Below are 25,149 nucleotides of genomic sequence, written 5' to 3'. Positions count from 1 at the left end.
TTAAGATGAGAGATGGGCACAGGAAAAATGTTCAGTACTTTTAAATAGAAACAAAATTCATTAAAAATTTTGAACAATTAGCATAAAGTGATAATGCCTGTTTCATTCACCCCTTTAATAAATAACTGAGATCCTCAATATATGGCAAAGTTTTGTATTTATGGTCTCATACATTGATTCCTCCAAAGTAAGGCACTGTTGGACATTTATAAGTATACCAGAACAATAGCCATAAGTCAGGATTGTCCCAGGCAGAGCATAACATATGTTCAGTCTAATGTGATAGAAAATGAGAATGCAAGATCCATTCCTTTGTTTTCTATGAGTTTACAATGCACTGAGAGAAAGAAATACAAAAAGAAAAAAAAGATTGTTCTGCTTTATTATTTCTATATCATTAACATTATTCCAGATTTTTGTCTTCACTTGTACTATTTTATTTGATCATGAAAGAACCTTATCATTTAATTACAACTATTTCCACTTTATACATGAGAAAAACAAGTGAAAAGGATATTAAATAAATTACCCATACTAACAGGGCTAGAGAGTGGAGAAGGATGAATCTGAAACCATGCTATTTGACTCTGGAGCCTAAAATCTCACTCACTCCCCCAAATAGACCCTATGATCTATTATGGTAAGAATTGGACAGGTATTCTGGGATCACATAGACAGGGCATATAAGCAGGCTTTCTGACCAAGCAAGCTTTCAGAAAGAGGTAACAAACTCAACCAAAGAAAAAGTGTGTGGACAAATAGAAGGAAAAACAAATATAAAATCAGTAGGCAAAGCACTGTAACTTCTTTCAAGATTAAGTTACAATGCTTTGCCTACTGATTTTATATTTGTTGTACCTTGGGGGTGTCAACATACAATCATACAATTCAGGCACTTTACTGTTGTGGAGTTAGTGAACCTTTAGTATAATATTAGACATTAGTTGATACAGAATTTTTGCATCTTACAGAATGTCATTATAAGCATTTTATACAACACATAATGCTTTTATACAATTATAGAAAACTTCAAAATTATAGTCCATCTTCTTGATGACTAGAGAGGAAGGGAGAGGGAGGGAGAGATAGAACCATCAATGATGAGAGAGAATCATTGATCAGCTGCCTCCTGTATACCCCCTACTGGGGATTGAGACCACAACCTGGGCATCTGCCTTTGACCTGAATCAAACCCAAGACCCTTCAGTCCACAGATCAATGCTCTATCCACTGAGCCAAATTGAATAAGGCTAATTATTCATATTTTCAATGCAAAAGATCACTTAGATTTGGTACCATACTGTAAAGATGGATGCTTATCAATTCATATTTAAAAATACAGAATTTCTATTAACACCCAACAGAGAAGTCACTAATTAGCTAAGGATTTTTTTCTGTTCAAGCTTCTCCACATCGTGTAATGATTTATGCCAAAGGCAAGTAAGTAACAAGAAGGGACCAGTTTGTATAGAATGATGATTCCTCATGTACCAGGAGAAGCAGAAAATCAATGTTTACTGATGAAAGACGTTAACACTGTCAGGGAAATGAATGTTTATTTGAGTTTTTGTTAATACTATGTCACTAAAAGGAAAATCAAAATAAAATATTAACAATTCATAAAATGAATTGATTGTGTCATTCTCAATAGCTGTTTTGTTGTTTTTCAGCCCATTTAACAAACATTTTCTTTGTGTGGTAAAAGTCAACTTTTTCAGATACTAGAATGATTTTTATTTGTTATTGATTTTGTTTGAAGCATCTCTGAGCATTTCAGGGAAAAGGCTGGGATGAGACTAATTTGAAACAAATAGGTTGTGTTTAAAGCAGCACTGGTATAGATTATGAATTACCACTGACAGAATACATTTAACATTGAAGTGGATATGTAGTATTTTCTATCATTGTAACTGAAATTACTAAATTTAAATTGCAAACTTCAATATTTGAAAGTCAATCTAAGGAATGTTCCATTAGATTGAAATTTGAAAACACAAATCTTTATTGTACTGGTCATTAGTGAAGAGGATAAATCTGAATCAACAGCATCACAATATATCACTACTGTATTTGTTTCCTTGTTTCACTTTCCATAGTTTCAGTTAAACATAGTCAACCATGGACTGAAAATATTAAATAAAAATCCAGAAATAAACACTTCATAAATTTTAAATTACACACTTTCTGAGTAGTGTGATGAAATCTTGTGCCCTTCTGCTCTGTTTCAACTGGGACATGAATCATCCTTTTATTCAGTATATCCACACTGTATTACAGTACCTGCCCTAGTCACTTAGTAGCCATCTCAGTTGAGAGAGAGAGAGAGAGAGAGAAGATCACATTTTCACATAACTGTCATGGTATATTATTATAATTGTTATTATTATTCATTATTACTATTAATCCCTTATTGTGCCTAATTTAAAAATTAAATTATATCATAAGTATACTTGTATAGAAAAAAAATACCTATTATAGGGATTTCTGCTATCTGTGGTTTCCCACTATGGTTTTGGGAAATATCCTCCATGGATAAGGTGAGGCTCCTGTAGTAGAGATTAAATTAACTATATATGATCATTTATGACATATCAAAATAGCTAAATTACTCATTCATTATGGGTAATAACAAATTCGTTACTCTCTCTCTCTCTCTCTCTCTCTCTCTCTCTATATATATATACATATATATATATATTTGTGTGTAAATGAATATATACATGTGTACATATGTGTATATACACACAACATATATGTAAGATATATTAAAAACATAAATTAATTTGATTATCAACCTGTCATGAAAAATTTCATATAAAACAATGTTAAGCTATGTGCATTTAGATTTTATTTGAGAGTTCAATAACTACTAGAAAAAAAGATTGAAAAGCTGAGGGGAAAAAAACTATATTGTATAATACTGTATCTTCCACTTTGAGATCTCCCAAGTTAAATAATACATAAGTAAATCTATAGAAGCCTTCTTCTCATAATCAAAATCCAATACATCAATGTCTATGTAACTCTGTAGGGCCTGTACATTAAAAAGCTGAAACTGTTTATCTTAAAAAGATACATTTAACTATGAACAATACAACCAAGAAATTCCCAATTGTATGTTGATATGTAGTACTGATTTCATTCTCTCCTTTTTTAATGTCCTGATCATTTTTAAACATTTATTTCATGTTAACTGCTATAATACAATGATGGTTATAATCTTATCACTCCTATATATATTTTTCATTAATTAAAATATGTAATTTCAAAAAAGGACATCTAAGTTCAAAATTCCATGTGATTTATACACCTAATTATTTCAAATGTTTTGAGACCTGCTTTCTGATCTATATGAAGATCCGGTTTTGACCATGAGAGGCAAAGTGGTCAAAACAAAACAAATGCTCAGTCTGTATTTATATCATAAAACTTCATCACACAAAATTTCTTGCACATAAACTTGCGAACTTTTTTACTTAGATTTAACTCAAGTAAAATACATTTTTTAAAGATATAGGAAGAATGCATTAGGAAAATATAGTCTATACCTCTGCTATTATATTACATAGAAGTCTTAAGAAATAAAAGCAAAATGTGATTGAACATCAGACCTTAGCTAATGATTTGTGGTTTTCCTTTATGAATATTCTGGAAAAGTAGAAGTAGAATAATTCCAAAACACAATTAAACAACATAAGGTGAACAATAAGGAATAGAAAACTAGGGCTGGGTGTATAAATCCAGAATACTGGTACAGTCTTATCCTAGAATTTCTCCAGGGAGGGGAAAAAAAAAGGTGTGAAATAAGAGATTACAAGTAAATAACCCCAGAGACAGAGTGGAGGACTGTGAAATGTGACACAGAAAAGGAGAAAAAAACAAACAGCAAATTCCATTGTGCTATTCCCTGCTGAGAGTGACTGTGGCCCCATTCTACTGGGACCCTTTGAAGGGTCATGTTGTAGAATGTTTCACATAATTTCCCAACCAACGGGGCATGTATCCATAGCTTCCTATTCTCTATTGACCAAAGAGCTACTTTTCAAAGAGCAAATAATAAATACTCTACAGTAAAAAGTTTAGTCTTCCTTCAGAATCTATAGTCTCTTCTTAGCACTTAACAAAGAATTCACACAGGAATTTTACCCAACCCCAAATATACCAGATGCTAGTGCCTAAGCAGGAAAGCAGTTTGAACTAAAATCTGGGTTACTGCAGAGCCCTCTCTTGCTCTAAGACCTACTTGAAAGTAACTTGGAACAATATTTACAAATGTAGTACGGGGGCCCCTAAAATTCAAAACAGTTTATCATACACTGGCCCTCTTTCCTAGTTTTAGGGATTATAAACAGCAATTGTTTTTATGATCTTAGATGGAATATACTAGCATGCCCAAACCATTGGACTCCAGAAAATCTTTACCAATTTGACAGACCATTACAATTTGGGGTATGTTATTTCTCATCTCTGTAAAGTGTTTATCTCACTATGGCATCCAGAGTATGTGTTAATGATAGTTCAAAAGATCAAGATGATATGGTGTGATCAATACAATGGACTGTTGATTACCAAGACTATCTGTGTCCCTGTTACATAGAATAAGGTAGTTAATCTTGACCCAAAATGGAATGGTACATATGGATTGCTGTCCATCCCCATATAAAAGCAAATTTTAAATTGTTCTCTTTGATGAAAATTGAAAAACATTTGTCAAATGACTAGCTGCCTACCAATTAGTGTGAGAGATGTGTTGATTTGTTCCAGTGAAGACACCTCATCTGGCTCAGCAACAACAATCTGGCTAGATTATTTTCCAGAGTCTATCATCATCTGCCATAAATAACACACCTGGCTTTTTTGGGGGGAGGAAGGGAGGCATAATAGAGACTACAACTTCTTCATTGTCAAGTTTTTAATGGTATTACCTAATCTCAAAATTTCTCCTGAGATTTAGTATTACTTCTGATCTAGTATTTGAATTGAGAGGAACCGTTTTTTAGGATTCCACTGGGTCCTTCCTATCATAAGATTCTGACTGAATTCACAAGTCAGATAATCATTGTGAGGATCCTGCCAGCTGCTAATATATCCAATCCAATTATGTACTTGGGAGTCTGGAGAAATAACCATTGCCCACTTACCTAGGCCAGGGCTCCATTTATCACATGACATTCATAACCCCAACTCTGTGTTAGCATTAGAAATCCATTGATTTCAGTGCCATCTCAGACTCTGACCCTTCAATGACACTCAAAAAGTCTTGGTATTCCTCTTTCTCCATTGCAAATTACTGTGACAAACGCCCCAAATCCCTTTGGGAAAAGATTCAGATTGTATTTTTTGTGTAAGCTCTTAATAATATTACTAGGTCTTTTCTCAAAGAAACCTGGTTTCCCTTCCAAACAATGAGTGCTGGCTCTGTGAACTAGTTTAGATTATTAAACTGGATGAATGATTATGGTTTTGTATAACATTATAAAATGTCAACCTCTTCACTAGGTGTCATTTTTGTCCATTTATAGTAGTCAAGTACTAGATTAGAAAGCCACCCCTATTTTTTATCCCTAAAGACACAATAATCTATTATTCATTACCACATAGCCCTATAGATAAAAGCCACCTGGTTGCTATTCTGATATTGCTGCTCCCATTATTTATATCTACACTGTATCTGCTGATGAAATGTTCCCACTCAATCCCTGTCATTTCAGAATCCTATCAACCTGTTGAGTTTAGAGATCCCAATTCATGGCAGCATCCTCTATTTCAACACAAGTACACAGAGAACATTCACCCTTGATCTTCTCAAAGATGCTAGTGCATTTACAGGATTGAGAAACCTTTAAAAACAGTCTGATCTAATAAATCGATGCTAACATTCCCACCCTGTAGAGTCTTCTGAGATCTTCTTTATTATTCTGCAAAGACAGTTTCAATACCTCTATCTAATTTTTTGAAAGTCATCATGGTAGGTTTTTAAATTCCAAAGGGCCATCATAAAAACATACTCCAGGTATTCTTCCAGATAATTAAACCCAAGTCATGGAAGAGTGCTTCCACCTCAAATTCTCCTTACTATCATAATTCAGACTCATACCTGTTTGAGCTAGCTTGAAATCTACTAGCTAAAGCCAGGTATATGACCAAGACCAACTTCAATGGGAGAGACAGGAATACTCTACACTACCTGCAATTGTGTAGTGATGAAAGCAATAGTTTAAATGTATTAATTTGATAAAATATATTATTATTATTTATCAACAATTCAATCACAAATATGATGATGATGTACTCTGCAATTACTTTTTGCTAGGCATTCTGCTAAATTATCTACATGTATTATCTCATTCAGTACATTAATATTTTTTGAGCAAGTGACTGATGTGGATATTAAATGTTCCTTCTAAATATATGACTTTCCATGTAATTAAATAAAAGATAAATTCTGAGAAAGTTGTAAATTACTTCAGATCTTCCAAGGAGCAAAAATGACTCTCTAAATTTATGAGGATTTTCATTAAATTTTAAAAAAATCTTTGGATATGCTGATGGACTGGAAATAAAAAGCAGCAATTTGAGTGTATATTAAAGTTTTGAACCAAAAAAGGCTTCCTATATTATATATAACATTCAGCGAAAACAAAACTATTTGTATGTATGACATCAATCAAAGTAGAATTGTTTTTTATGGATGCACTTTTTTATTTTAGTTTTTCATGTTAAATGAGCTTCCTCCTACAAGCTGTGATGAATATATTTTCCAAAGTAAACATGAACTTAATTAAATTGTATATTGCCAGGGGATGAGATAAGATGTGTATATGTATGTGCATGAAAGAGTGAGACTGTAAAGGTAGCTATGGATATAGAATTTGTGATTAATAAAATTTGTAATGTTTGGCTAAAACTCTTTCACATATCCTTTTAATGATTCACTGAAAAAATTATTAGGTTTTTTTTAGTTGGAAAGTCTCTTATTTAATGTATCAGACAGATTAAAATAATAAATTATTTAATCCATGTGAAGGAATAAATGTAATATTATATGATCTCTGAATAGATAGCAGATCTCAATTCTGCCCACTTAATTGGACTTGAATCCAAAATCTAATGTCTGATTTCCATGTGCAAGCAGTAACATTATTTTAAGAAATTTAAGAGCTGAATTAGAAAAAAAATATGGCAATATAAACCAAGATATAGAAAATATTTGAAAAAGACAACACATAGGTACCATAATGGTTTCAAACTGAGGAACCTGTTACAAAGATTTGCTAAGAATTTCATTATAAGATTCTCACTTTGAAATCTACATAGAAAATGAATAAGAATAAAAATATCAACAACACTGAAACTGTCTTCACATCAAGAATGTATTTATATAGCAAACAAATGACTAAATGTCATCCTATTGTAAAATTGAAAAATTGTCTTGACCTATTTATTTTTGTTTTGTTTTGTTTTTATCCACAAAGCCAAAACTCCCTATGGATGAATTGTAATAACCTATAGACAGTTTTAATGCTTTTTATGTTAGTCTTTGGATATACATTAAGTATTTTTAATGAGTGGTTTTAAAAAATATTTTAGTGGTAAAATATTACTCAGATAAAATCTTATTCAGAAAGCCAACTCATGAAAGTAGAGCTGTTTCAATTGATGGATATTTTTCTTTTCAGTTTTTCATGTCAAAATTTTTTTGGTCTGAATATGAAAGTCCTTATAGTCAGTGCTGTAGGTTGATCTTAAAATTTATCTTTACTGTTGAGGTGGCAGGAATGGCAAGGAGGGGGTTAATTGTTGCACTTTCCTTTGTTTTATTTTTAAACATGAAAGGTGAATATCTTCCAGCCTCCCAGATATGCATACCTATGTTTCTTATTAAACAAATTCAAAGATCCTCACAGTATGTTGATTATAATAAACTATGTATGTCTTAGAACTCTAAAATAAAATATTCAGCATCCTACTGAGAAGTTATTTGTAAAAGTTTGCCATGCTTTCTACACACAATCTCACTACAAGAATGATGCAATATAATTAAAATCTCAACATTGCCCAGCAAGCATGGCTCATGGTTGAGTATGGACCTATGAAGGAGGAGGTCACAAGTCAACATTGTGGGTTCAATCCCTGGTGAGAGGCCTGCAGAAGCAACCAATTAATGATTCTCTCTCATCACTGGTGTTTCTATCTCTCTCTCTCTTCATTTCCCTTCCTCTCTGAAATCAATAATCCCAACATTTATTTGGGTGGGAAACATGAAAATATCATTTTAAAATTCATAGAGAAGAGTAGACTTAGACTGTTTGAGACCAATCAAGGAAATATTGAAAAGCAGTGACAAAGAAGTGAATTGCTTTCCTATACATCAAAATATGTTGTAAACATTTGGAAATTGAAATACCATGACATGGCACAAAAAGGGATAATTAGAATGTTAAAATAGAATAATGCCACTTTTTAAATGATACCAATAGTATTTTTAACATCTTTTGAATGTTTTCATGCTTAATCTTAAACATTACCCAGTGTAAAAATTTTTTTAAGTTATCATAACAAAAAAAAATATAGAATCATTATGTTGTACACCTGAAACAAATAAAATATTATATTTCAAGTATAACTCAGTTTTTTAAAGAAAGAGAGAAAGAGAAAATAGCATTTTAAGGCTATTGGGTATAATGTTGACTATCCTGTATAGATTAGGGCAGAGTGAGACCAAGAAAAAACAGAACACTAATATTTTATACTATGGAAAAAACTATTTCCTGGTGATTTAGTCATCAAGTAGGTAGATAAGTATAAGCTTTTAGAAAAAAAAAACACAATGTAAGATGTATTAGCATGAGGAAATTTGCTAAAGTAGTTAGAAAACTTCAGAGCCCAAAATAAAAAGATAAAATACTTCATCTTTTAAAAAACAAAAACCTCTGAATAAAAATAATATACACTATATTAAAGACAACACACCGGAAGGTGAAATTTGCAGCATATGTATCAGATATTAAACTTAAAGATGTAGTATACAAAAAGGTAAGCAGCAAACTAGCAAGAAAATAGAAGTAGATAAGAATTATCAATAGACAAAGAAGATATACAAATGATTGATATATTTGGACTTTGTGGTAAAATGTTCAAACTGACTAGTGATTAAGAAAATACAAATTTAAACTTCATAAACTGTAATTTATTGTACTTTCACACATCAAACAAGGAAAATTTTTAATGATTCATTTGTGATGAGGAAGTAAGTAAAATTCACTTTCAAGTTTGGCCAAATAATTCAATTTTAATAAAGGAAAGTATTTTATAGAAATGTTGGCATAATGTAACAAAGATGTAAGCAAACATGTACATAATAGAAGTGTCCATCTGATTATTGCTTGTGATAGTGAAAATATTGTATGTAAATAGTTTGATGTTGAATAAAATGGCCACAATTACAACGTGTAATGAACCCACACAGCAGAATGTAATGTACAATTCAGCCTCTGTGAAGTTAGTGCACTAAGTCAATGGTTCTCAAACTTCAGTGGACATAAGAATTACGTGAAGACCTGCTCAAACATACACCTATTGCTGGTCCTAAAGTGGAGTTTCTGATGTGATGGCCTGAGCATGTTCATTGTTAACACGTTACTTCCAGGCAGCACACATTGAGAATGAGTGGCTGGATCTACACTTGTTCATTTGATCACATGGACAACTGAAAAATTCTACTCATGGAATAATACTTTTCATTATTTAATTTTTTTTAAATGAATGAACATGTCCTAATGTATAAAAATATAGAGGCCAATATAACTGAAACAACCAGAGGGATGACCAAACAGCAGGCTGTGTGGAGTGACAAGGCTTGGCAGGGGTGTCAGTTGGGGGTGACCAGGCCAGCAGAGGGGGGCAGTTGGTGGTGACCAGGACCATGGAGGGGGGCAGTTAGGGATGATTAGATTGGCAGGGGGGAGAGTTAGGGGTTATCAGGCAGGCAGGCAGGTGATTGGGCCTAAAATGGCAGTTGGACATCCCCTGAGGGGTCCCATATTGGAAAGGGTGCAGAATCCCCCCATGCACAAATTTTGTGCAGTGTGCCTCTAGTATAATTATACTTATGCAGATGCACTGAACAGGATGGAAAGGTATATACCAAACTCTTTAATATTTATCACTGAAAATGGGTGGAAAAGTGAAAGGAAACATTCATGTTAAACATCCTATTGTTAAAATCCTTTACTATACCCACAATTAATTTATTGTTGGTATGATAATATCAAGTGAAAGAGAGAAAGATAGAGAAGGAAGGAAGAGAGGAAGGGAAAGAGGAAGAAAGGAAAGGAGGAAGGAAGGAAGGAAGGAAGGAAGGAAGGAAGGAAGGAAGGAAGGAAGGAAGGAAGGAAGGAAGGAAGGAAGAGAGGGAAAATGAAATGAGTAGATGAATCCTAAATTTATGGATGTCTAGAGGTAGCATTAGATTGGTAGATTTACTGGCAAATACCTCCTTTCTTTCTTAAACCTCATAGACCTTTATAATAAACTCTCATTAAAGAATCTGAACATAATTCTAGTCCTTGCAAGCTAAAAAAAAAAAAGTTAATAAAGAGAAATAAAAAGCTATCCAGAACATTAAAACAAAATATTAAAATTTATTTAAATTAGTCTGATTTAAAGTGAACTATAAAAATGCTAAGAAACATTTTTTATATCTTATTTTAGTACCTACATTCAACTCTAATACTTAAAGCCTAATCATAAATTACTTTAAAATTAATGAAAAGCCAACATATGTTTTATTATGTGACAATATATTGCTATGTGCTAAATATACATATATATATATATAAGACAATATATGTCCATATGTAGTTAAAATACATATTTAATTATCAAAAGGAGTTTATGATAAAGATATTATTAATACCATCATACCATCATCTCTATCATGTAAATAAGAAAACTGAAGTGTAGAGAGCAGAGAGGTTAAGCAACTTCCCAAGGTCAACTACCCATGCAGTCTGGTTCCAATATCGTGCTCTTAACTATTGCATTGCTTGTATTGTATTTCCCTTGGATACATCAACATCCTCAGATCATACACATTGCCAATTATATGTTCTTAAAAAATTTTTGAAAATTTTGGGGAAATGTTTTTTTGGATATCTCTGAAAATGGAAATCATTGTGACTCTCACTGCCACAGGAATATGCAACAGACTACGAACTCTCCTGGAGAGTGAATGAGGAAATTCTCTCTTCTACTGCATTTCCAACTCTTATCATACGCAGATTAGTCAAAGCAGCAAGAAAACCATTCCAGCTTCACAGTATCAGCCAAGAAAAATCATCCTCAGGACCAGCTGCCAGCAGTATGCCCTTCAGTGTTTGGCCAGGCTGCCAAGGCCCAGCTGTTCTACCAGCCTTCCTTATAGTTTATTGACAAAGAAAAGGCCCAGTTAATTTTTCAAACCAGATGTGTGAGCTGAAACTGATTCACCTGCAAACACATGAATTACTTCTAGAATGCAGAAGTGATAATACTGAAACAATAAATATTCATTAAGAACAGAGCAAAGTGAAATGTTTCCAAACATGGAATTGCTTAGGAAAAATAAATAAGGCAACATTTTAGTCCTTTATATCAGAACTTATTTTGGGTTGGCTAGAGATCAAAGAATGCACTTCATCATGAATAAAATAAGAAATTTCTAATATTAAGGGAAGATAAGGATGGAGATAGAAAAAGCAGAACAGCTTGGATGACTTAAAAACAGATAATAAGTTGCATTTTTATGTAAAATTTGGAGTCTAGAAGGTACAGGATTTGGCACATTCAGTGTGGGAAGAATGGGAGCATAATAAATATTCTCTTGCCATAAGCTGCTTCTTACAAAGCTGGTTTTGATCCCAATTTTTTTTATTCTGGAATTTTTGTTCTATGAATATAAGCACAAATATTATAATTAAATTATAAATACACTAAATTTTATTTGAGATAATATTCTTGAGTTAATTCTATGTTTTTTTTAATTTGAATCAGTTCATTTGTTACTATTTTAAGTATCATTTTTTCATACTCTAAGAATATTAAGAATAGTTATGCAAACAACTATATTTAATAAATATATCTTTTCTGGACATTGGGCTAATCTACTTCGTACAATGCAACATTACAACTTACAATATAGAATACTCAATAAATATTATGTGAGTAAACCTGATGTTTTTTAATGCATAATATTTGATATGTTACATTTGAAATATGTATATAAATGAATTATTTTACACATATAATACTACCAATTTTATTGAGAAATTTCATGAACTTTGTTCACATTAATTTATAAAATGTTCAAACAAAAATATGTAGAAAAGCTTTACTGAGAAATACAAATTTATGTCAAATGCTTATATGTAATATGAATTTGTTTTTATTGAAAACTATATATTTTTATTATTTTTAAAAAATTTAACTTTATTGTTGAAAGCATTATAGATGCCCTCCCTTTTCCCCATTGATTTCCTCCACCCTGCTCCCTACATTTTAATAAAAATGTTTCACTGGCCTCCATTGTTTTCTCTATTCATTTAAAAATAAGAATGCTTTGCATATCAGCTTCTTTGTCTATATCAAGTTTTAATAATTATTACTTCAGTCCTTACATGTCCAGGTTTGCAATATTTTTCTACCAAGTCTTATTATAATGGGTCAAATTTGCAGAAATCAATTTTATTAAGTCAATTTTATTCTTTAATCAATTTTCAGTTAATAGTAAATGTTATAATCTTCAATTTTAGCCATAATAAATTACAATATTTTTAATATTTTAAATTACTTCCTAGATTATTTTTATGGTTTTCCATATTACTAACAATATGAGTTTTATAAAACCTATTTTACCATTTTGGTTTTAAGAATAATGATCTCTATCAATCTGTTCATTCTTTGAAGTTCATATGCTTATTTTTACTTTTTCTTCAGGATCAAAAAGGTAGCATCATAGCATCATTGAGTATTAAGCATTAAGAAAGACAGGAGCTGTTGGATCTGCATCACCACCATTTGTGCACCAACCAGATCTGAAATATAATGGCTGATATGTACACATAAGGAACTATTTGACATTGAAATTGGAACTCAAAATAACTGTTGGTCCAGAAAGGAACTCACTACAGACTGATTCATTTGCCTTTCAGCATAACCATTATGGCTTGTCGCAGTTTAGGTTCTTACAAGGGTATTTCTTGGATCACATGATCTCACACATCTAGGGGAAATAATGAACAACATAAACTGATGAACAAAAACAGACCCAGAGAAAGAGAAACAACGATCACACTCTCAACCTCAGAGGGAAAGTAGGGAAGGGTGGGGGTAAGGGGAAGAGAACAACCAAAGGGGGCATAAATGTGTGCATGCATATGGGCCTCACCAGTGGCCATGGGCAACAGGGGGGCGGGGGCATATGTAGGAGGGGTTTGGGGTGGGAATGGGGAGATGAGGACAATTATGTGATACCATAATTAATAAATTAAAAATAATAATAATAAAATTAAATTAAAAAATAAAGAAAGACAGGAGCAAAAGACAAACTTATGATTGGTCATGAAATCTCCACATTTCTCTTTTTTAATTGAATTTATTTGGAAGAACATTGGTCAATAAAACTATAGTTTTCAGAGTTGAAATTCTACAATACATCATCAGTATTAGAATACAACATATTGTATGTATGCTCATCACCCCAAGTTCCAGTCTCCTTCCATCACTCTTTATTCCCCCTTTGCACATTGCTCTTTACTTTCCCTTATTTAGTTCTGTTAGCTGGTGTGTGTTTTCTCTGTAACACAAAAACTTAAAACATGTAACTTTTTCTTCCAAATAAGAGGTTATATCATAGTGTTCGAGTTGATTACTAATGTACATTTTGTAATATGTCAGGTTAAATATATGACAATAAAAATTGGCAATTAATGAGTAAAGCATCTGAATATTCTGTATCTGAGGTAAATTTTTACATTATAAATGCATAACCTACTATATTTTCTTATAGCTAACCCTTTTTCTCACTCCTACAAGGCTTTCCTTTGCTCGTTGTTTTTAATTTTAGTGCACTTTGAAAGTCCCAGTGTCTGTTTCTGCTATTAGCTTACAAAAACTGTAGGTGATGACTCTGAAAATATGAATGCATATAGCACCTGCCAAAACTTTTTTCCCAAAGTTTCTATGAATACAACAACTAAGGACAGTAAACATGACCTCATCCATCACAGGCTTTAGAACAAGTGCTTCCTCAGCAGCAATTATATCATCATGAAATCATGTTCCACATTCCAACATAACCAATTGCCATATGAATTATATTACTGAGATATTTTTGTAATTTTGTTTTCAATAGCTTCCTTAAAAGTCTTTTCCAAATGTTTCACAATGGAAAAACAAAAATTTCAATTTTTTATTTAATCCACATGAATACTTCAATGAATGTTCAGCAACCAACATATTACACCCTCATGCTTGAATTTAAAACAAACACAAACTTAATTTTCCCCAATGTCACAGTTCAGGACTCACCTGTGGACGTGGGTGTCCAGTGACCAAACAGGTCAATTCTAGGGTTTCTCCTTCTCTTATAGTGTAGACTCTTTCAGAGTAGCGCTCCTCCTCAATATTACAGGCCAACCCTGAGTGCACAATACGAACCGTTGGGGGAGCTGTTGAGTCAGGAAGAGAGAGAAGATACATAAAAAGATAAGTATACTATCTTCCCATGACTCATCCTCATTATAAAAGCAATTCTGATTAGATTTTACCAAAGTAGAGTTTATCAAGTTTACCACTCTTAGAATCAGCAAGGGATTAAGAATTTTGCTGGGCAAAAACTTTGGAATTTATCGAAAAGTCACCAATACATTTTTAATGTGTCAAGGACAAACAAGGTGGTGGACAGAAAACTAGTGACTAAGAAAATCACCATCATTACAAAACTACATAATAAAAATTGATCGTTAAAATGTAAGGAGTTCTTTCCTTTCTGAAATGCAGATTTTAATATAATAAAGGATGTTGCTCAAATACTAGTTAGTGCAAAGGAAAACTATTGGTAAGAAAAAATGAATTTGAAGTGAAGACACTTTCATTTTTCTATCAATTTTATAAGCCCTCTGGAAGCTAAAGAATGAGAAGATTTAGTTATCAGAAATTGCAAGCCACTTAGTTTTCTTTTTTTAAAATATATTTTATTGATTTTTTACAGAGAGGGAGAGGGATAGAGAATTAGAAACATAGATGAGAAACATCTATCAACTGCCACCTGCTGGTGAACCGAGGTACATGCCCTTGATTGGAATTGAACCTGGTACCCTTCAGTCCATAGGCCAATGCTCTATCCACTGAGCCAAACTGGTTAGTGCACCACTTAGTTTTCAATATTTATAGATTACTATACTAAATGATCAAAATATGGTCATTGAATTAAGCCACTGAAGAAGTCAATAAATCATTGATGCCTAAATATAAAATTCTGATTCAAAAGAGATGTAGTTCTCATAAAGCTGACCAATATAAATAATTTTTCTTCTAGTTCAGTGTCCCACAAGTCAATAAAACTTGATGATCACTCATCGGTTCACATATCACTGGAAACCCACCATATATAAAAACGTGCACTTCATGTCATGATAAACTTAAATAAATATTTTCTGTCATCAAGGAGATTACCATCATTTGCTAGCTGCAAATGGGATATCGTCCCTATTTGGGAATGCAGTATTTTTGTTTATAATATAGTTGGGAATGAGAGAGAAAGAGTTATCTTAATTAAAGGCAAGTGGAAAGGCTATATATACCTACAGGTAAGAACAATAGTAAATCTCAAGAATGTCTGGATAGCAATCTCAATCTAAAGAGCAGTATTATTAGTAGAGGCTGTGGTTGCTTACAAATTAATGCAGGCATATTTGAAATTCTTATTTTAACTTTAAAAGTATCATAAATCCTACAGAATTCGATAATAAATAGTGATTTTATGAAAGACATAAAATGATTGTAAGTCCAATTTATGGGGGGGGAACCTTCTGGGAAAATCCATATTTTGAAAATAAAAAGTTTATTTTTTAAATGAATGGCTCAGTGTTTGAGCATTGACCTATGAACCAGGAGGTCATAGTTTTATTCTGGTTAGAGCACATGACCAGGTTATAGGCTCAGTCCCCCAGTAGGGGGCATGCAGGAGGTAGCCAATCAATGATTCTGTCTCATCATTGATGTTTCTATTTCTTTCTCCTTCTCCCTTCATCTCTTAAATCGATAAAAAACACAGTAAGAAAGATTTCACTATGTTAAACTTTATTTTATATGACACAAATATATAGAATACTGAGAGATTTCAATAATAGAAAAGACCATTTTTATTATCCCCTTCAATTTCAAACAGAAACTGAAAGATAGAAAAGCTACTTATGGAGAAAAAAACAAGTGGTTTTTTTCAGTTTCTTTCTGGATACCCAAGTAGAGTCCTATTCTTCAACCTTCAAATTCAGGATTCCACTCTCCAATACCCAACATCAAATGACATATAAATTTCCAACAGTAGGATAAAAATGTAGAGTATGTTTAGAAAGTAGTTTTTACATTCAGTATGCATAATATAATTCCCAGGAACTTGTTTAAAATACAGACTCAGAGATAGACACAGAAACCTGAGTTATATATGTAGAAAACCTCAGGAATCTGCATTTTTACTAAACAGCTGAGATTATGACAGAACTGTGCTACTTAGATCAGATTCTCAGAAATAATTTCCTGGGTGTTCTAAATATTTGTGGACTAAAGAAAAATACTTGAAGGGATAAATAGTCTTTTCTTTTTAACTTTTTTTCAAATAACTGAACTTCATGCTATGCATCATTGCACTGATTTAAAAATTTAAATGATGCTTAAATCAAATGCCTTTTTGGTCTATGGAACCAATTTATCAAAAATTGTCTGCCATGTCTTTGAATACTGCCTATACATTTATTTAGTTTTATAACATTAGAAATCCTTATCTGTAGTGTTTCTCTAGGTATTCTGATATAGTATGTCATACAATGTTCCCTACAACTTATTCCCGAGTGATCACATTTAAACTTCAATTTAGACCAGTGATACTAAGGAGTTACTTATTTAAAAAGATCTGTCCTATACAACTGTATACACACTATAGATAACAAACCGATGAAGTCAATAAACATTCGAAAAATATAAATAGAAAATTGTTTAATAGAAAATATAGGTCCTTTACCTTGAAATATATATCAGTGCCAGTTTTAACTTAATAAGTGATAGCCCACATGTTTATAAATAGATCTAATTATACAGTAACATGACATCCTTTCCAGACAAATTTATACTTGTTATTTTTGTTTTAATTTCAAGTCAATGAGTAGTATTGCTATTTTAAGATGTATCTTTCCAAAATACTATTATGCAAATAAGTAGCTTATTTAAAACATTTAAATTATATAGTCTGCACATTGTGTTTATTTACAAGGGTTAATTTTCTGCTACTTTTTTCTAGATTTTAGCACATTCTTGAAAAGGTAATATAGTATAATTATCATGAAGCTACCACCCATTTTATAGGAGGATGAAGTACTCTCCATTTTATAAGTGTCAAAGATGAATTTTTGCTCCTATGAATTAAAATGTGTGCTAAGTAACTCATATTGGGGAGATAGGGTAAAAAAGTTAAAGGAATTAAGAAGAAAAAAATTCCCAGTTTTAAAAATAGTCAAAGGAATATAAAGTAAAGCATAGGGAATATAGTCAATAATCTATATATATATAAAAGGGTAAAATGCCTTTTATATATACACCGAGTGGCCAGATAATTATGATCTCTGAATACATAATAATCTGGCCACTCAGTGAATATCCTATGGAATAAAAGGTTAATATGCAAATTGTCCCCTTGACCAGGAGTTTGACCAGCAGTCAGGCCAGCCAACCACCCATATAACCACCCCCTGGCCAGGCTGGCCAGACCTCACCCATGCACAAATTCATGTACCAGGCATCTAATACATATATACACTGAGTGGCCAGATTATTATACATTCAGAGATCATAATAATCTGGCCACTCAGTGTATATAAAAGCAAGACAGGAAGTTTGATCACTTGCTATGACATGTGATGACCACCAGGGGCAGCGTAGAACATAACACGTGACCAGTTGTTGCAGCTGAGGGAGCAAGGGAAGGAGGAGATGAACAGGTGAGGAGCAGGAGGATTGGGGGGGAGGGAACCTTGCAGTGTTCAGGAGCTGAGAGGAGGAAGTGGAGAGGCTGAGAGGCAGGGAACCTAATGGCCCTGATCACTGGCCAGGCCTAAGGACCCTACCCATGGATGAATTTCATGCAATGCTCCTCTAGTATTGTAATAACTATTTATGGTACCAGATGGGTACTAACATAATCAAGGTGATCACTTCATAAGGAATAAAAGTGTCTAATCACTATACTGTATACCTCAAACTAATATAATATTGCATGTCAACTGTAACTGAAAATAAACAAAATGTTTATTCAAAATGTTCACTACTTCAACTGCTTGATGATAAGGTGAATATTTTGGAAGCTTCCGTTAACTACTTTGTTCTGCAGAAAATTCAACTTAAAAGGTCTTAGAACTCATCCAGGTACAATGCTATTACTTTCAGATTAGAAGTAAAGTCTGAGAACATGGGGAGGAAACAGGACTTGCTATCCCAAAATATGCCTCTGGGATACTGACCGTTTTAAGCAACAAAGACACAGGGGGGAAATCGCCCTATCTGCCTAAATGAATTTAGGTGGAGTACCAGCCCAGGGAAGGAGACTATCAGCATAGATATCTATTAGTGTAACTGGAGGCCCGGTGTATGAAAATTCATGCATTGGAGGGGAGCATCCCTCAGCACGGCCTGCCCCTTCTCACAGTCCCGGAGCCCTCAGGGTGGGAGGCAACCTGGCAATCAGGGGAAGTTGACACCCCATCACACCTCTGCTGCTGCCACTGCCTGAACTGCAAGCCTCAGCCAACCCTGGTTACCTGAGCCTCGAGCAACCCTGGGCGGCTGGGTAGCTGCCATCTGGGGCTTGCCTGCACCTTGGGCTGGACCTGGGAGGCTGGGAGCTGAAGGGACTGGGGGACTCCAGAGACAGGCACACAGCTTTGCCTTGTGCCTGCCATCCCAGTGGGGATGAGGGAACTGTGGGCCACTGTCTTCGAGGGTATGGCAATCAATTAGCATATTCCCTCTTATTAGATAGGATATAAACTAGTGTGTGATAGATATCGAGGTCTCTCTGTGAACCATTATTAGAGATGGCCCAGAAAACAATTGTTAACCAAGCTTTTGCTTTTCAATCTCCATGTGAAGTGCCTTCCTCTCCTTTGAAGCCCTAAACTACAACAATCCCTTCTCCTTAGTTCAAAATGGCATATAAACCTTAACTCCCTATCTGTCCTAGGGTCTCACATTCTTATCAGACCCTTGTGTGTACATACTTAATAAATTCGGTTATGTTTTAGGATAATTAAGTTAATTAGGATAATCTGTTTTGGGATCATTTGATTACTAATCCAGCCAGAGAGTTTATAATGATAGAAGGAAAATAAATATTTTACCCTGACAACAAGTGACCTAGCTACAGGTTTGAAGCTAGTTGTGGCCTAAATGAGACAAGAATCAGTGGTCATTTGATCTTTTTGCTACTTTATGTTATTAAAAATCTAGCCTGATTATAATTAAATTAGGGTTCCAAATAAATCCCACATTAGATTTGGACTAGACTATGGCAATAAAAAAAGATTCAGAAACTGTTCATGAAAAAGTTACAACACCAGAACTAGATCAACAGTATAATCAGTGTAATTGCCCTAAACTTAACCAGTATAACATTGTCCCCATTCACCATCCTGCCTTCAATTTCTGCCAAATTCATGAAATCTTACAACGGACAAAATATTTTGAACTTTTTTATTCTCTTCATGATTTTTTCCTGCCTTAGAAATTATATAATATCTCCTGATGAATATAATATCTCCTGATGACATTTCACAGAGTTCTTATCCCTCTACGTGGCATTTAGGTGCTCTGACAAAAGGTCATCATATTCTCCGTGGGAGCTCTCCTCATCCCCACCAGTTGCTTGAGGAAGTGGGCTTCTTGGGATATCATGAGAAAAATAATGTTTGATACTTGTACAGGAGGATGAGATACTGTAGAAAACTTTATTTCCATGGAATTATACCTCTGAGTTTCCAAGTCCCCATTTCCTTTGGTCCTGTCAAGGATGAAGTCTAGATGTGCCTTTAGCAGGGCTTTGATTAAAGACGTTGCCCAGAGTTTTCATTCCATGTCTGCACAGTCCAATCCAGGATCAGGCTAGCTTGGTTTGTGTTCCCCACTGCAGCCCATCAGTCCATTACATGGGGGTCTGCAGGGTCATACGGCTACTACGGAGGGAACATGGGTAATTGCAAGAGGGACACAAGAGCCAAGAGGCAAGAGCTAAGAGAGAGAACTCTTTTATTTGGGGAATTATGTACCCCAAAATTTTCACAGGCTTATAGTGGCTCCAGACCCTCTAGCCAATGATCTCTGCTAACTACTGACAGACACCTTGCCTACATCAACCTGATTTCACTGCACATGCACTCATCTCCTTTTAGTTAACCACTCACCCCAGTGATCTATGGAGACTGGGCTCAGGGTACTTAAATTTTTAACAATCTTTGTTCATGATGTTTCCCTCAGCTATAATTACCAGACTGATATATGGGCCAATGTTAATGATACCTTATTGAATTACTTAGCAATGATTTCTTTTATTGTTTTTCCAGGAGATATGTACTTCCAGTTATTCTCTTTCCTCTGAACATTCTAACCTGATATTAATTATTACCTTGCCAGGTGGAGCATCTTTTTGGCGTCTTTCCCATATGGCATAATTCAGATCACAGAGTAGGAATTTAGTAATTAATTTATAATTTGTTTTAAAAAAATATCACTTTAATGACATCAACCTTCTATTTTAGCACAAGATCAATTATTGTGGCAATGAATTTACTCCCTTTAAACATAAATGCAGTCTGCAATACTATATCTGAAGCAATGCATTTTATCTTCTGCCTTTTTGGAAAAATCCTCAATTCATCATCCTAAAATTGGACTAAGGGCTATGACCCCCTTTGCCCTGTAGAGTCAGTAATAAATTAAAATGTTAAAATATTGCATGAGACTCTTATTCATCCAAATTCTCGTGCAGTAAACCAAATCCCATTACATAAAATCTTTCCTAACACTAATTTTATCATCTCCTTTAATTTGAATAAGCTGGCTTTGGGTTCAAGAGTTCAGCTTAAAAGGGCAAAAGCGAGACATTCCTTTATCTTGTTAGAATATACTTTTGAAAGTTAAACCAAATTTGGTCTGTATTATGTTGGAGAAAGAACACAAATAAGTTATTCTCTAATGGCAAGAACCAGGAGTATTTTCAGCCTTTTATCTCATATATTTTTGAGAGACTGCTATAGATCAGACTCAAGGCTGTGTTCTGGGGACATGAAGATTAGTGCTACAAACTGTAGCTTCTAGCATAGAGCCTGTCTGGTCTATCCAATCTATTTTAAAAAACAATTATAGTTGAACAGGATAGGTGCACTAACAGAAGAAAGTCAAAAGTATTGTAAGAGGACAAAGCAGAGCGTGACTAAATCTGCCTGTGGGATTCCAATATGTTTCACAAAGTCAGACATTTAATGTAGCTTGGAAGGTTGCATGTGGTGGGAACTAAAGGAAAAGGACATTCCAGAGAGAGGAAACAATGTGTCCAAAAGCATGTCTGTAAAAGGCTGCCTGCAGCATTTAGGAAATAACTACAGTAAATGGGGTTCATGCAGTTTATAGTTTATTTTGAACCTTGACACTAGTACCACTCTTTCACAGAGACATAACGGCAAGGTCCTGGGAATGGAAAGGAGGGGAGAGACCTATGTTAGAGACCTTGCTAGAAAGATTTGTAGATTAACTGAATGTGAAGGTGAGGGAGAAAATCTTAAGATGCACTGAAGTTTATACTTTATTTAGGTGAAAGAAGATTATTTTAAAATAGAAGATACTCTCTTAACCTCCACGAACCCTGCATTATTTGCAGGGGGGAGAGGCTTGAGATGAGTGGCTCTGAGATCAAATAATGGAAGGCTTTGTGAGAGCAAGGACTTAAAAGCAAAATGTTTTTGAGGAAGAATCATTTTTCAGTAACAGGCACTGTTAGCAAAGAATGTACTGTTGTTACTTGCAAGTAATAAGTTTAGTATTATGAGTTTTCTTTCCTCTAAGAATCCTATATAATAAAAGCCTAATATGCAAATTGTCCCCTCAACCGGGGTCGGGGGGTGGAGTTAGACCACTTGCTATAATGTGTGCTGATCACCAGGGGGCGGCCGGAACACATTGGGCATTGGCAGCAGGGGTGGGGGGCACCACTAGGCTCCCAGGCACTGAGGAGGCCAGGCAGGAGCCTGATGATTCAGGAAGAGGGGACATGCAGAGGTCCATGGGACCTTCCCATTCACACCAGACACTCAGGCTTTGATTGCCAGCCAGGCCTAGGGACCACACCCATGCACAAATTTCAGGCAACAGGCCTTTAGTCATAAATAAGAGTTTGGTGATTTGGTGAATCCCTCAAATATCTAATCCAACTATTATCTGGGAATTCAAGTTACCAGGCAAATTTTGTCACACTTCTACAGAAGTTCAAGGTAACTTAAGTTTTTGGTGCAGATCACAGATCTCCTGGGATAGGTAATGTGGAGAGAAGGATTCTTATCAGACCCTTTTTAGAAGCCCTGGTGAGGGATCAGTAAACCACCCTGCACCAACATATCTTACATACTGTAGATTGTGTGGAGAGATAGACAGAGACGTACAGAGACTAAGGGATAGAAGACATCTCACATTTTACTTCTCTACCATTGCCAGATACAGATAATAGAGTTGACATTGTTGCTTAATAATATTCTCTTAGCAGTCATTCAGGGTTTTTTTTTTATTATTCTTTTATTCTTTTCTCAGTTTTGCTTGTAAAACAAACATAACAATAATTACATTTTCTTCCATTGTTCTATTATCTAATAGATTATATACTTTCATAGAACACTTCTTACTTTCCTACATCCTACATTAGCTAAAGGACATTGACAATAATTACTCTCTTCTGCTTATTTTTTTTTAATATGGGTGTTTTTTATTGATGAAAGAGAAAGAGAGAAAGAGAGAGAGAGAGAGAGAGAGAGAGAGAGAGAGAGAGAGAGAGAGAGAGAGAGAGAGAGAGAGAGACATCAATGTGAGAGGGAACATCCATCGGTTGCTTCCAGCACCCACCCTGACCATCGATCATACCCACAATCTGGGCATGTGCCCTGACTGTGAATTGAACTGGTGATTTTTGGTGCACTACTGACACCCAACCAAGTGAGCCACAGTGCCTGGAGCTTATTTCAAAATTTTTGATATAACACTTGTGTATAGTACTTCTAAAAGATGATACCTTCCATTCTTTTTACTTTCTCTTTCCTACCTGAGTTAGTACTTTAAGGTACTATGTGAATATTCCCCTCCCTTCTTTTTTCAGAATGATCCCCCAGTTTGACAGTTAAATTAAATATTCTATCTAAAGGCCTCATCCATAATTAATCCTCTAGTTGTTGATAACTCCTCTGCCTAATACCTCTGACCTTATAGCCATTACATTACATATAGTAATATCAGAAACTCAGATAGGAGAGAGGAAAATATGAAGATCTGAGAGATAAGATAAAGAATCCAGCTTTAGATGCTAATAGTGATTGGACCAACAATTCGCAAGTATAAAAATTTAGAACATTTAAATGGCAATTGATGAATGATAGCCGTAGAAGACAAAAATCTCAAAATAGAGCATTTAGTGCATAGAGTGAGAAGCTAAGAGGATAATAGAAACTTGAGGAATATAAATTATCAATACATAGAGAGGCCAAAGAATGATAGTAGTATGATCATAAGTCTGATACGTAGAAGGAAAACAAAGAAAATGTAGTGCTTTAAAATATATATATAAAGAAATGCTCAAGTATGGTGAAATGTCTAACAGTGTCACCGCAGAGCTGACAAGGAGCATTGACAAAAGGTCATTATCTTTGACAGTCAGGATGGCATTGGTGAATTTTGAATGAGAAATGGCTATAGAGCAAAGGGGTCAAAAATGAATGAGGTGAGGTTTAACTGAAAGGAAGCAAAAAGATCTTAATATGTCAAACCAAATTAGGGTAAAAAATAAAGAGCAGTAATAAGTATAAAATTGAACATTTTAGCAATATTAAACCATCATCTTAGGACTGCAAAGAATAATTACTTACATTGTAAAAAAACAAATAATATTTTTCAACAACTAGAGGAATAAGTATGGATGATGTTTTTAAATATAATATTTAATTTGTCAAACTGGGGAATCATTCTGGAAAAGGAAGGGAGGAGAAGAATCACACAGTATCTTAAACTACTAACTCAGGAAAGAGAAAGTAAAAAGAATGGAAGACATCATCTTTTAGAAGTACTAGACACATGTGTTATGTCAAAAAGTTTGAAATAAGCTCCAGGCACTGTGGCTCACTTGATTGAGTGTCAGCAGTGCACTAAAGAGCACCAGTCCAATTCATAGTCAGGGCACATGCCCAGGTTATGGGTATGGTCCCTAGTGAGGGTGTGTGCTGAGGGCAACCGAGGGCAACCGATGGATGTTTTCCTCTCACATCTCTCCTCTCTCTTCTCTCTTCTCTCTTCTCTCTTCTCTCTTCTTCTCTTCTTCTCCCTCTTCTCTCTTCCTCTCTCTTCTCTTTCTTCTCTTCTCTTCTCTTCTCTTCTCTTCTCTTCTCTTCTCTGTCTTCTCTTCTCTTCTTTCTCTTCCTCTTCTTCTCTCTCTCTTTCTCTTCTCTTTTCTCTCTTCTCTTCTTCTTTTCTCCTCTTCTCTTCTCTTTTCTCCTCTTCTCTTCTCTTCTCTTTCTCTTCTCTTCTCTTTCTCTTCTCTCTCTTTTTCTCTTTCTCTTCGCTCTTCTCTCTCTCTCTCTCTCTCTCTCTCTCTCTCTC

General features: G+C 34.3%; 1 protein-coding gene across 1 annotated transcript in view; it reads right to left on the bottom strand.

Moving 5' to 3' along the window:
* The window catches only part of MDGA2 (MAM domain containing glycosylphosphatidylinositol anchor 2), an 865,861-nt gene that overhangs the window by 460,611 nt on the left and 380,101 nt on the right, over positions 1–25,149 (bottom strand). Inside the window, exon 2 of the mRNA XM_036457944.2 lies at positions 14,569–14,708. Coding sequence (XP_036313837.1) covers positions 14,569–14,708 — 140 coding nt within the window. The remainder of the gene's footprint in view (positions 1–14,568; positions 14,709–25,149) is intronic.

The sequence above is a fragment of the Pipistrellus kuhlii genome, unplaced genomic scaffold, assembly GCF_014108245.1.
Source record: "Pipistrellus kuhlii isolate mPipKuh1 unplaced genomic scaffold, mPipKuh1.p scaffold_m20_p_1, whole genome shotgun sequence".
NCBI lineage: Eukaryota > Metazoa > Chordata > Mammalia > Chiroptera > Vespertilionidae > Pipistrellus > Pipistrellus kuhlii.
This window is presented reverse-complemented; position numbering and strand designations above follow the sequence as displayed.